The sequence below is a fragment of the Chamaea fasciata genome, unplaced genomic scaffold (genome assembly GCF_029207755.1).
Source record: "Chamaea fasciata isolate MVZ Bird 193981 ecotype frontalis unplaced genomic scaffold, bChaFas1.0.hap1 SCAF_27, whole genome shotgun sequence".
NCBI lineage: Eukaryota > Metazoa > Chordata > Aves > Passeriformes > Sylviidae > Chamaea > Chamaea fasciata.
This window is the reverse complement of record NW_027094112.1, coordinates 2,613,780-2,627,749: the sequence shown is the minus strand read 5'-3', so window position 1 is coordinate 2,627,749 and position 13,970 is coordinate 2,613,780. Positions and strand designations below refer to the sequence as shown.

The window sequence follows — 13,970 nt, the reverse complement described above, 5'->3', positions numbered from 1 at the left end:
GGTGTCCTTGATTGCCAGGCCTGGAGAGGAATTGTTGTGTCTGACCAAAATGGGGAGACAGCAGCCCACACTGTATATGGAGTTTAGAGTTCTACACTACAGAATTGCAGGATTACAAATTTATGAAAAAAGCGAAAATCTTACGGCATCAGGGGTGAATAGCAACCAGCTGCCTGCCTCCTTGGAGCACGAGGAACACCAACTGCCTGCTGCACAGGCCAAAACCAGGCGGGTCAAGTGCAGCAGGAACAGAACTGCCTCCAAGCACCCTGAGCGGGAACCTGGCTAAAGCTGTGTCTGATGAAACCCAGCCTAAGCAGGCCTGGAGGAAGGAGGGAATGTGAAGCTGCTAAAAAGCTGCCCAGGAGAGGCAGCAACTGGGTGTGGGCCTGGCAGCCAAGGCTCACCCAACACAGCCTCTGGAGGTGCCAGTCCAGTGTCAGGCCATGGGTGTACCTTGAGGGCAGATAAAATTCACTGGGAATGACCCTGTGACAGCTTGGGTGAGCCTCAGAGGCACAGGAGTGTGCCTGGGAGGAGTGGAACAGAAATCCCCAGCAGCCTGCGTGCCAGAGAGAGCTGTGATCGGCCTTGTGCCAGCTCTGGGCAGGCCTGCACTGTGTGGGCTCTGTGCTTTGGGGGAGGAGTCACAGAATCACAGAATCATTAGGTTGGGAGAGACCTCCAAGACCATCAAGTCCAATCCAACCCTAACCTCAACTAAACCATGGCACCAAGTGTCACATCCAGTCTTTTCTTAAACGCATCTTTTCTTAATCCACCACCTCCCCAGGTAGACCACTGCAATACTTTATTATCCTTTCTGTAAAAACTTTTTTCCTAATATCCAGCCTGTATTTCCCTTGGTGAAGCTTAAGACTGTGTCCTCTTGTTCTGTCAGTTGCTGCCTGGAGAAAGAGACCAACCACCACCTGACTACAGCCACCTTTCAGGGAGTTGTAGAGAGTGATGAGGTCACCTCTGAGTCTCCTTTTCTCCAGGCTAAACATCCCCAGCTCCCTCAGTCATTCCTCACAGGGTTTGTGTTCCAGACCCCTCACCAGCCTCATTGCCTCCTCTGGATGTGCTCAAGCGTCTCCACGTCCTAAACTGAGGGGCCAGAACTGGACACAGCACTCGAGGTGCTGCCTCCCCAATGCTGAGTACAAGGGAAGAATGACCTCCCTGCTCCTGCTGGCCACACCATTCCTGATCCAGGCCAGGAGCCATTGGCCTTCTTGGCCACCTGGGCACACTGCTGGCTCATGTTCAGTCAGCTGTGTACCAGAACCCCCAGGGCCCTTTCTGCCTGGGCACTGTCCAGCCACACCGTCCCCAGCCTATAACGTTGCAGGGGGTTTTTGTGGCCAGAATGCAGGACTCGGTACTTGGATTTATTAAACTTCACCCTATTGGATGAAGGAGTGGCAGCACTGCCAGCCTGTCAATGAAATTAACTCCCCCCTTCATCAGCAGGTGTCTCAGTGACTTCCACCTGTGACAGGAACCGTGTGAGTTCCTGTGCCCAGGAACCACGTGGCTCGGTGGTCTCCATGGGCCTCATCCCTGTGTGGCCCTGTGTCACAGAGGGGCAGAGATGTGACACCTCTGCAGTGATTGTGACCTCACCTGCCCAATGACTCCACCTGAGCCCACTTACCTCAGGGTTGGTATCCTGAAAGCAGGCTAACAAAAGAGCTGGCCTTCAGGATAACTCAGCATCGGTTTTCGCTACTGACGTGGCAGTCTATTGAAGAAATTTGTTTACTTTTGACCAGTATTGTTTACTGTTGTCTTCAGCTTTCATCCTGTCAAAGGTAATCATGATTTGACTCTTGGGATAGATGGCGGAAGGAGGTATGGGATGAAAGTCTAGGCTGGTTTATACCTTCCTAGCTGAAGGCTGAGCTGTCACGCCTTCGTAGGCTACCCAGATACAGCCTAGGCTAGAATTCTTATTTGCTGATTCTCTTTTCTTTACTATAGTCTAGGATAGCTAATTAGGGGGTGACTGTAGTGTGTAGTGTGCAGCATGGCAAAAAGCCCACCTTGGCTGCTGCAGGGGGGAGGGAGGCAGAAAAGGCGGAAAAAGGAGAGCAGCAAAGGCAGGAGTTAAGTCAGTGGCTGAAAGCTGGTCACTCCTGCAGAGGAGGTGGGAAAGCCACAGAGAGTCTGCTGTTGATGCTGTGACAGCAGCAGCAGGGCCTCTTCAGAGAAGGTAACCTGCACTGGGGCACTTCAGAAGGAGCCTTGAACCTCCTGTGCCCTGGGGCTCTGACACTGATCACAAAGGTGTGAGCCTGCAGTTCAGCAGCTGGTACAAGCATCACTGAAAGTCTTGATGGCAAATGCTGTTCTATAGGTTGTATTTCTTTGGGGTTTTTATACTTTTGGTGAGCTGCAGTAATTTCTTTGCAATCAGGTGACAGGATTGACACTGATCTCTTTCTGGAGCACGTCCTGATCTCCTTGGTCATCGAGAGCCGTGCCCTCTGTTCCTGAGAGAGGAGGCAATGACCACACCAGGGAACAATTCCTGTGAGTAACAGCCTCACTGGCAGGTTTGGACTTTGGGAATCCCACAGGCAACTGACATGACTGGTGGTCAGATCCCAGAGTGATGTGCACACATCCTAGAGTGAACTCTGGGATGTTTCCTGAGAGCAGCCAGACTGAGCCAGGTGCTTATGATTAGTCACAGGAAAACACCTTTTGTCTCTCCTGTGTCACTATGTACAGGCCTCTGAAGCATCGTTGCTCACAGAGAGGTCTGACATCCTGGAGTTACCTTTTGTGATCAGCACTTGCTCGTTTTCAATAAGTTACAATCAGTTGCAATCTGGGAAAGCAATGCAATCTGCAGCTCTGGTGAGAAAGGGAGGTACCCTGAGGCCCAGAAATCAGAGCTGGGGTTTGTTGGACTCTTGGCAAAGTAAGCAGGGGACCAGACTTTTCCCAACCAGTAAATTTCAATGGCAGTGCTAGGCTTCCCCTGATACGGAGTTGAAGGTTTGAGCTGGTTGTCCTGACTGCTTGTGTAGAAAATTCAAAGTTTAAATGTGCTTTTGTTCCTCCCCTCATCTCCTTTCAAATGGCGATTCTCTGCAGTCGTTGCTGAGGGAATGGCTCCTCCAGAAAGGATCCTCTTTCCACCGGAGAAGATTTGCATGGTCTGGCAGCAGAGTCAGAGGGCTGGAACAGGGCTCCTCAATGTGGGCAACACGTGCTTCCTCAACTCTGTCCTGCAGTGCCTGACCTACACCCCCCCACTGGCCAACTACCTGCTGTCCCGAGAGCACAGCCGGACCTGTGAGTGCTTTTGGAACATCTCCTGAAAACCTCTGAATCAAATACCAAAGATTCCCAGAACCTGGAATCCCATTTGGGAGAACAGCAGCCCTTTGTCAGCCCCATGAGTTTATGTTCATTGAACACTCTAGCCTAGAAGCCACTTGTCCTGCCCAGCTGTCTTAGCCTTCACAAAGACACCTCTTTCTAGCTCCAAGTCTTTATTCCTGCAAGTTAAACCCTCTTGGCTTATTGCACAGAAAACTGTCAGTTTAGCATCTCTCTCAAGAACATCTCCTGCCCACTAAAATGCCCTGGGATCGTTGGGATATTGGGAGGAGTGGAGTATTGCACTGGGGCGGGAGTGGAAGAGAAGGAGTATCCCACTGCGCGGATATTTTGCTAACCCGAGGACCTTCCCTGTGTCCCTCTTCAGGTCACCAGAAGGGTTTCTGCATGCTGTGCATCATGGAAGCCCACGTTAACCAGGTCATGCATTCCCCTGTCAGTGTCATCCTGCCTCTGACTGTCCTCAGGGTTTTGACACGTAAGTCATGCCAGCTGCTTAGACAGGTTTTCTTCCCTTCTTGTGTGAGAGAACTGCAAACTTCTTCTTTCTTAGGCATTGGAGAACATTTTGAGCCTGGCAGGGAGGAAGACGCCCATGATTTCTTCTGCTGTACTGTCAATGCCATGCAGACAGCTTGTCTGAGTGGATTCAGCAAGTAAGCACAAGCAAATCACTCTCACAAAGCTCTGAACCCTTTGGACTGCTTGATGTGCTCCCCTCAAGGGAAAACCTAAACCCTGGGCTTTCAGGCCAAGCAAAACCCTTTGAGGAGATAATGCTCTGTCTTACTTCTTGTTTCCAGCTTGGACCTCTCTTCTCAATCCACTACCCTTGTCCATCAGATATTTGGGGGCTTTCTGAGATCCAGAGGTACGTTTCCACAACTCTTGCTCTCTTTGACATTGCTTGTGCCCTTCTGTCTGCCTGTGCCTGACAGTTGGTCCTGGGGCTGGTGGGACAAGGTACAATGTGTAAATGGGCAATGGCCAGTCAGCTTCCCATTGCTCAGCATTTGAATTTTTCCTTGCAGTCATCTGCTCCAACTGCAAAGCCATTTCTGACTCCTATGAGCCCTTCCTGGATGTCCCTTTGGATATCAAGGTAAGAGGCTCTGCAGTTGTGCTTGAAGACATTCCCAAGGCCCCTGCAGCTTTCCAGAGTCAACACATTTATTTCCCTTAAAAACGTAGACTGCGAACACCAAGAGATCTGGGGGGTGGGTGGGAAGGGGAATGGATGGCCTCCTGCAGAGGCTGTGGCACTGGTCTCTCTGTAGGTGCTGTTTTGAAGCTGGACAAGCAGCATTATCCTCTCTGCGCCCTTGATATATCCTCGTCCCTCTTCCCTTTGCCCTCCCATGACACCTGCCTGGCTCCCAGGCTGATGGCTTGGATTGTTGGCACCACTGCTGCCCCTGCACACTGTCATTAGTTGGAAGGAGTGGTGGTACAGGAAGGGTGCACTTGATGGCTCCAGGAGCTGCTGGGACACAGGGAGATGTTCAGCATCATCCTCTCTTTCTGCCTCCTTCTGGATGGGTTCATGGTGGATCTCTTCAGCATCAGCTGCAGGGGTTTTCTTGTCAGCTCCTGGGAAATGTTTGGGTGAGGGAATTTCCTGCAGCTCAGCATGCTCATTTCTTACTCCCCCAGGCAGCCTTGTCCCTCGGTGCAGCCCTGGAGGACTTTGTGACACCCGAGCACCTGGACGGTGAAAACTGCTTTCAATGTAGCCAGTAAGATGATTACTGAGAACATATTAACAGCAGATCCTGTGTCAGGGGGCTGCATGTCATTGAGCAGAAGTCATCTTCTGCTGGAGGTTTACTGCACACGGATGAGATGCAGCTTTTTAAAAAATATGGCAGTGAATAGCCTTAAAATAACAACAGCTGTGTGAGACAGGAGAGCTTGCCTGTCCAGCTTGGGGTAGAACTGGGTGCATTTCAGCACTGGGCTCTGTGCTTGGTTTCAAGGTGTAAGAAGTATGCTGCTGCTTCCAAGACGTTCACAGTCCACTGCGCACCCAAGGTTCTCACGGTGTGTCTGAAAAGGTTTGACTGTTTCACCGGCGGGAAGATCCACAAGGTGTGTACACAACTGCTGGGCAGCTTTCTCCTCCTGGAACAGATTTCCCAGAGCTTGTCACGAGCCACTCGTGTTGGCTTAGTCATGTTCCCTTCTGGGGAGAGGATTCCCTTAGGAAGACAGGCAAGCTGTCTTCTCCAACAGAGCCGCTTTGGCCAAGAGCAGTTTCCGGCCACCCGAACCATGACATGTCGCTTTATGGAAAACCAGCTGTTCATGAGCCCCTAGGATGTATTTCCACACCTGTGGAGCCTGGATGTGGCAGGCTGTTCTGTGCCACAGATCAGGGTCACTTGTGAGCCCTCTTGGTGTCTCTACAGATTGTGGAGTACCCCGAGTACCTGGACCTTCGCCCGTACATGTCCCAGGCGGAGGGAGAAGCCGTCCTTTACTCCTTGTATGCTGTCCTGGTGCACAGTGGGGTCAGCTGCCATGAAGGACACTATTTCTGCTACACAAAGGTAAAGAGCAACTTCCTTCCTTCCCAATGCGGAGAATGTGTGTTGGGGAAAAGAAACTTTCCCGTCAGTGCTACTGACAGCCAAGGTTTTGGGGCAGAAGATCTCTTTAGGTGCTGGACTGGTGTTTTTTTGACCTACAATTTGTTTTAGTTTTCTGCCAGTGTTTTTGGACAGAAACCATGAGGAAATCCTTGCCTTGTTTTCACAGGCCAGCAATGGGCTGTGGTACCAGATGAACGATGAGTCTGTGGAGCTTTCTTGCCTTGACACAGCTCTCCGGCAGCAAGCCTACCTGCTCTTTTATGCCAGGTAACAACCAGGATCAGATGTGTTCAGAAGGCATTTCCTTTTCCCTGTTCATTGTTTTGCTTCTCATACTCCAGAGTGTTTTTGTCACTGAATGCAATCACTACCTGCATCATTCAGTGCTATGAAACCTCTACTACCCCATGTCTCTCCTTCAGGCTGCTGCCCTGATGTAACTTGTCTGCTCTCTGATGCTGGACTTATGTAGAGAAGAGCAAGAGAATTAAAAGGGGCCTTCCAGGGAAGATGGGGAGGGACTCTTCATCAGGGAGGGTTGGACAGGATGAAGGGTATCAGTTTTCAGCTGACCCAGGGCAGGTTTACGTTAGATATTAGGAAGAAATGCTTCAGTGTGAGGGTGATGAGACAGTGGAAGGGGCTGCCCAAAGAAGTTGTGGGTGCCCCATCCCTGGAAGTGCTCAAGGCCAGGTTGGACAGGGCATGGAGAAGCCTGGTCCACTGTAAGGCATTCCTGCCCATGTCAGGGGGGTGGAACAAAATGAGCCTTAAGGTCCCTTCCCGCCCAAGCAAGTCTGTGAATTTATGAAACGGAGGCTGTGGAAGGTATAAAGGTGAGGATTTGCTGTGACAGGAGCAGACTGGGTGGGAAGGCTCTAGCTGAACTTGCCAGCAGTGGCCTTGGTTAAGTCTTCTGTGACAGAAACCTCTGCAAGAAAACGACTGAACCCCAGAGGAGGCTGCGCCAACAGCCCTAAACTGAGATGACCCTTTTTTTCTCCAGATGCTCTGATCTGAAGATTGTAGAGAAGGCTTCTTCCTCACAGGCACCACCATATGCCACTCCCTTCCTCAGCCACTGGGCAGCAGCCAGCAGCAAGCAGGCGGCTTCTGTTGGCCCACAGGGGCTGCTGGGCACGATAAAGGTAACTCTGGGATGGAGGGCCAGGGCACCAGAGGAGCAGTGGATTTCTTGCTAGGATCGCAGCATTTTTCCTTTTCCCCGTCCCACCCTGCAGCATTCTTCTCAGCCATAATGCTGCTTCCTCTCAAAGCATCCCACCTGGATTCATCCCATCTGGATCCATCCCATGTGTGGGCCTTTGGCCCTTCGGCCTTGTCAGCCCTCCAGAAGAGCCTTTGTGAGGCTCGGAAATGTCCCCTCCCAGAACTTGTGGGGGTTCCCCACTGACTGTGGCCCTTTCAGGAGGGAAGGGCAGCAACTCTCCACTGTTCTCTTTCCAGGACATGCTGGTGGCTGTGGAAGAGCTTGGCAGGGAGCAGGCCTGGAGCAGATCCCCGCTGTGGGGCAGGGACAGCCACAGCTGCTCTGTGGACACCATGGACTGTGAGCACCCTGCAGAGAGAAGGGACCCTGCAAGCTGTGACCACGCTTCTGGGAACGGGGCAGCTTCAGGACCTTCCAGCAGGAGCTTGTGGTGCGCTGGTGCCCCCAGGGCTGCTGAGGAGCAAACCCCGCTGTGGCCCAGAGACACGAGCGGATCCGTGCTGGGCAGCTACGACCTCCGCAGCCGCTTTGTGCAGCACACTGACCACGAGTCCCTGCCGAGGAAGAGGAGGAGGCAGACTACAGATCCTCCACATTGTCACCAAAGCCTTGTTGAGAGTGCAGTGCTAGGCTTGAGGCAGTCTCCAGTGCTCGGGGCTGCTCAGGAGCCATCCGGGCCCAGGCTGAGTGAGCTGGGCTATGACCTCCGCAGCCGCTTTGTGCAGTGCAGAGCCCAGCTCCCTGCGGCAAGGAAGAGGAGGCTTTCCATGCCCCAGTGACGCCTTTCAAAGTCAGGGCGCCCCGGGGCTGGTGCAGGCAGATTGTGGCCTTGGCTGAAGCAGAATGGAAGATCACGTAATAGATACGTAGCATTAAATGCATGGATTAAAGTTGTGTGTATTAAAACTTTACAGTGTAATGTAAAAACCCCTGAATTCCTGGAAACAGTTCCAGGGCATCTCTTTCCACACCACAGTCTTTTCACAGTCCAAAGGTGTTACCTCGACATCTGCCAGAGACATAACCGGGAAACGACCCATTAATCGCGGGCTGACCACATCTTCACAGTTCATCAGGAGATCCCATACCAATCTGGGTGGAGGGCGGCAGAAACCTCCCGACAGAAGATTCGGAGACTTTTTCATTCAGACATCTTTTTAATTTCTCAGGAAACTCTTTCAGATATTCCTTGTGGGATACCGGACATTCCAATGATTGTATTATGTATATGATGTCATATTCTTCGGGTTCGTTACCGTCTTGTTTACGCCTCAGGGTAGAAAAATGGTCTAAAACACCTCCCCTGAGACCCCGAATGCGTGGGCAGTACTCTGGAGAAGCACCCTTTGCTGCTCCTGGATTGTTCACCCAACATTCGATCGATGTTGTCCCCGAAATTGCTTTTCAAATTTGTTAACTAAATCTTTGATTTTGGAAATTGGCTCTGATCATTTAAAACAAATTGGTGCCGTGACTCGGATACAATATCGGTGCTGCGGAACCCCTTTGCGTGGGAAGGCGCCTCTGCCGATTTTTTTTCGGCGGCCCCCGCAAAACGGGAAACCCCGTGGTAGCTATTGTATCACGAACAAATTTAGGTTGAACAAATTTAGGTTGAACGCCACGATGAAAGGAGGTTCTGGATCCAGAAATATCAGGGAACTCAGGAAGGACCAGGGAAGGTCCTTCGGAGCCGCGGCTAAAACTTTCACTCGTAAAATTCTCCGTGCACGAAGACTCCACGCAGGAAAATAGCTGCAAGTATTGCGGGTGGAGTGAGTGTGTTTGGGTGAGTGAGTGAGACGTGGCTTTGTCACGAACCGGGTGTGGGCCTGCGCGCTGCATTTCCAATCTCCCGCGAGGGACTTGGTCGGCAAACAGGGAAGGGAAACGGGAAAACTCATTTTGCTCATAAAACCCGGATTCAAGGGGAATCCGGGGGACCGATCACGGGAAAGCTAAAAGGGAAGGTTACGTTCCTTTGAGTTCGGGAAATCGGTAAACCTTTTGCCTAGGGGCTTGGTAAGAGGCCAGGACACAAGGCAGAGGACCGTCGCTGGTGGAAAAAGCCCTCAGCTCAGCTCACTGAAAGGGTAAGTAAACCTGCTCAGAAAGTGGGACCCGGTGTGTGTGGAAACACCTTGGAGAGGAAACCGGCTCTTAGCGAAAAGCTAAGAAAACACCTCTGAAAAGGTGAGCTGCCCTTGGAAAATGGGACAGAAAAAGAGTAAGTTCCAGAAAGAAGCCAAAGAAAAACAAGGTTCAGAATCAGAGGATAAATCCCTCGAGATCCCACGGGAAAGTCCATTGGGATGGATGCTAGAACATTGGGAGGAATGTTCTAAAAGGAAAGGTAAGTCCAAGGAAAAAATGATTTATTTTTGCATAGAGGTTTGGGGAGGAAAAGGGTTAAGGAATCATGTAATTTGGCCCACTTTTGGCACATTTGAAAAACGGACTTGCAAGGCTTTATGTAACTATGTGGCTAATAAAGAACCACAAGACCATGAGGAAAAAATGTATGCAAAATTGCGGGTAGGATCCAGGACGGGATTGTTTACTCTAAGATCCAAGAGGGGTGTCTCAGCTCCGGGTGACACATGGGATCCCCCTGACTATCTCCCACCTCCATACCTAAGACCCACACCTCCGCCTGTACCGGCTCAGGCGTCCCCCTCGGCACCTCCGGGACGTTTAATACAGCCAGCACCGGCTCCGGGCCCCTCACAAGGAATCCCGATGGCGGGACCGGACCAAAACCTTACATACCTTAACGCCACAGGACTCAAAAACAACTCCATTGCCCCCCGCCACTTTTGCCCCTACCTCCCGACACACCTTCTAATCATACACCTCTTCTCACAACTCTGAAAGACACACCAGAACCCCCGGCGCTGCCTCCTCCAACCCTAGAGGCACAACACCCGCAGGCTCAGGGACTACAAGTGCCACAAGCCCCTTCACAGAACCCATCCCCATTTCCCTCACAGCCATCGGAAGGATCACGTCCCTTGGCACAGCCTCTGATTTCACCGCAGCCATTCTTCCCTCCTCCACCAGCCCCGCAACCCACGGGAGTCAGAAAACTGACTCCAGTGGATCTCCCCCCCTGCTAGCCGAACCCGACGAAAGGCGAAGCAAGCGAACGAGGAAGGAAGCGAGAATGAGGAGGAAAAGCACCATCTCTTCCCTCTAAGGGAAGTGCCCACGGCCCCTGGGATTATTGGTTTTGTAAATGTTCCAGTCAATACCGGGGATGTAAGGGCTTTCAAAAAGGAGATGGGCAGGTTATTGGATGATCCTTTTGGGGTGGCTGAAAGATTCGATGATTTTCTGGGAGGTAGCATTTACACTTACGAAGACCTCATGTCCAGTTTAAGATCACAGTTTAACCCCGAAGAAAGGGACATGATCCGACAGGCGGGGATCTGAGATTGGGATCGCTGCAACCCCCAGGGTGCTCCCGGGGACCTGAAATGGCCTAGCCTAAGTCCGGGATGGAATTCTCAGACCGAGGAAGGTGGGCGAAATATGATAGACTTTAGGAGTATCATGATTCAGGGCATAAGGGAAGCAGTACCAAGGGGGCAAAACATCAGTAAAGTGTTTGGAGAATGTCAGGGAAAGGAAGAATCCCCATCCGTTTGGTTGGACCGACTCCGGAAAAGTTTACAGGTATATTCCGGAGCGGATCCCAATTCCCTTATCGGGGAAGTCTTAAAAACACAATTCGTTGCAAAATCTTGGGAGGACATAAGGAGGAAATTGGAAAAAATGGATAATTGGCAGGAGAAAACCTTGCAGGAATTATTGAGGGAAGCCCAAAAGATATACATGAGGAGGGATGAAGAAAAGCAAAAGGTACAGGCTAAGGTATTGGTAGCAGCTGTAAAGGAGGTGCAAAAACAAGAACGTTATCGAGATAAGGTAAGAAGAACGCAGAGAAAACCCACAAATCCTTCAGATAAGGATTCCAGATCAAAAAGGGAGCCCCCTGAATGTTTTTACTGCAAAAAGAAGGGGCACCTAAAGAAGGATTGCAGAAAAAGAATAAAGGATGAAAAGGTTTTTCAAGAAGATTAGGGGTGTCGGGGGCTTTTCATTTTGGGGACCAAGACATGGAATGAGCCCTTGGGAAAGCTAAAGGTAGGTCCCCAGAAAAAAATAATAACATTTTGTCTTGGTTTGGGAAGACAGGTATTTGCTAGGTAATAAAAAAAAAAAAAAAAAAAAAACCTGGAGTTTCCTTTGGAATGGAGAGTGTAAACCCCCCCTCCACCTTTTTTTTTTTTCTTTTTCAATTATAAATTTACAATCAGAGGCTCTTAGGCAAAGATTTGGGAAATAGGAATAGCAGTTCTTTACTAGTATGTATTACAAAGCAAACAAACACAAAAAATCCCCCCACCAAACATCTACAGCATTAATAACAAACGAAAACAGTACCAAGAACCTTGAGGGCTTTGTTTCACAAAACCCAGGGCAGTTCGGTCTCGGTGTCCCTGCAGGATCCTCAGAGCACCAAGCTGAAACAGTGGAAAAGTCCCGGGCTGGTAGCTGGGATGGCAGGGTGTCCCGGCAGGCAGGGGCAGGATGTCCCGGCAGCGCAGGGGGTGCAGGGTCACGCTGCAGCAAGAGGAGCAGCGCCGAAGAAGCCGAAGGCGAGGCAGGGCCTGGACCAGCTCCTGCAGGTGGCCGGGAAAACTCAGGATTTAGGCCAAACTGGTGATAGTAGATTTTCCAGGACTGGATCCCTTTGGCCACAGTGAAACTCTTCCAGCCAGCAACAGCCGTTCTCTCCCTCCCCGAACGCCGGAAAAAGATGGGCCCGCAGCTGCCTCAAGCTTTGTCTTTCACCTGGTTATCTCCCCCTTCCACCTCTGTCCACCTCTTTGTTTCGGTTAAGTACTCTCAAGTATCCAACACTTGGTCTCCTTGGTAACTTATGGGGAAAAAATTCTTTAGAGAAAGAAGGAACAAACCTAACCCCCAACATTATCCACCCCGAATTTTTTTCCCATACCAACATATTACATTGAGTTGAAACTGTTAAAATATATATCTATCTCTACATACATGCAAATATGGATACAGCCACATTGTCATGGGTAGTTCACCCCAAAACAAGGTCCCTTTGAGGTATGCATCGGGTCTCTCCATCCTTTTGCATCACCCACCAGGTGCAACCTGGTTCCTGAGCGAAGACAACCCCACGGATGGGATTGTCTTTGCTGGAGGCAGGATTAATCCAAACAGTTTTTCCCAGCATACCTCTCATGTGTACCACTGGAACCTTATCTCCCTCTGTCGTTTGCAAGGGCTCAGATTGGGCAGGACCTGCTCGGTTGGTGGAACCTCGAGTGTTCACCAACCAGGTGGCCTTTGCTAAATTAATATCCCAATTCTTGAAGGTTCCCCCACCCAGTGCCTTCAAGGTAGTTTTAAGCAGGCCATTGCACCGTTCAACTTTCCCGGCCGCTGGTGCATGATAAGGAATATGTCTTTATTATATTTCTGTTTACATAAACAAAGATACTGCACTTTCAAGCTTTCACTTACCATAGAGAAGACACCTACATCACATTAGGTGGTTCTTCCCTACAAAATCACTTTCTGCTGTTCACAGGATATGCCTGTGATGCAGAGGTCACCCTACAGTCAATGACTGAGGATAAAAGTGGGGAAAGACAGTCCTACAGTCAGAGCAGAAAGGATCAGACCGAATGAGACGTCTTAACACCGGAAATGTGAGTATCAGCCAGAAATTCAACCTTTAATCAATCTCTTTGGCATTGAAAGGGGCATTGTGGTGAGAGAGGTGATGTGGGGTTGCTGATGGATCTGAATAAGAGACCACATAATAAACCAAACAACGGCTAAATAAGAAAAGATCTTTAAATAGGATACAATAAAAATTAAGATTGGTAATGAGTGAATCTTTTGTCCCTTATCCCCAAACAAATATAGACTGCATCTTTGCTTCACCTTCAAATTTTGTTGAGAAAACTGTGTGGCAATTCTGTCATTAATCTGGCTGCGTTATGAAGTAATAGTAATTACTGAAAAGTAAAACCAGACCTTGTATTTCTGTAGGATATCTGGGTTTATACAGAAATGCTTTCCAAGTTATGTAAAACTAGAGGTGGCTGTGAGTCAACTCATACATATGCATCATATTTATCCAACAGCTCTTCCTTATTGCTCCAATCAGCACTAGCCAGTCTCGGTGGACTTTATAAATACATACAAATAGTATAAAGAGCTGTGGAAAAGCCTCTCTTCTACTTCACTGCAGAGTGCTCAGAGTTGAAAGCTTTTCTGGAGACCTCATAATTTAGGGGTTTTTTCCCTTCCTCTTCTTCCGCAACACTCCCCAACAGGTAACAGAGAAATTACCTTTGTTATATTCAAATGTTGCTACTGATGATTTTGGGACTTGAACTGGTTAGTCCATAAAAAGATATCTGCCATGTTTTTTTTTCTTTTTCTACAGGGTAAAAGTGATAGCTGAGCATTTGAAGACAGTACTGAATATGCAAACTTTGACGGCAGTGCTATGAAAGAAGAATCAGTCAAAAATAAACACATAAGACTGTCTTATTTTCTTTAGAAACATTTTATAATCTGTTCAGAAGATCTTTTCAAAATCTGTTCAGTTTCTAAATTCTAGTCATCCTTTTGTCTTTTCAAGCAGCCAGTTGTGTTTTGATTGCAGATTTGCCTGGCTGTTTGCAGCTTCATCAGCTGCTGAGCACTAAAACGAAGCGCGTTCTACAAAGCACCAAAGAAGG

The 13,970-nt window shown here is 49.6% G+C and overlaps 1 protein-coding gene across 1 annotated transcript; it reads left to right on the top strand.

Annotated features, from left to right (window-relative positions):
* Window positions 1–3,122: 3,122 nt before the first annotated feature.
* LOC136301655 (ubiquitin carboxyl-terminal hydrolase 42-like) lies at window positions 3,123–8,038 on the top strand. The gene is made up of 11 exons (XM_066204778.1): window positions 3,123–3,309; window positions 3,725–3,835; window positions 3,920–4,013; window positions 4,161–4,228; window positions 4,389–4,459; window positions 5,011–5,093; window positions 5,334–5,445; window positions 5,766–5,906; window positions 6,115–6,215; window positions 6,955–7,096; window positions 7,892–8,038. The coding sequence occupies exons 1-11, from the start codon at window positions 3,123–3,125 to the stop codon at window positions 8,036–8,038; spliced, it is 1,257 nt and encodes a 418-aa protein (XP_066060875.1).
* The last annotated feature ends 5,932 nt before the right edge of the window (window positions 8,039–13,970 follow it).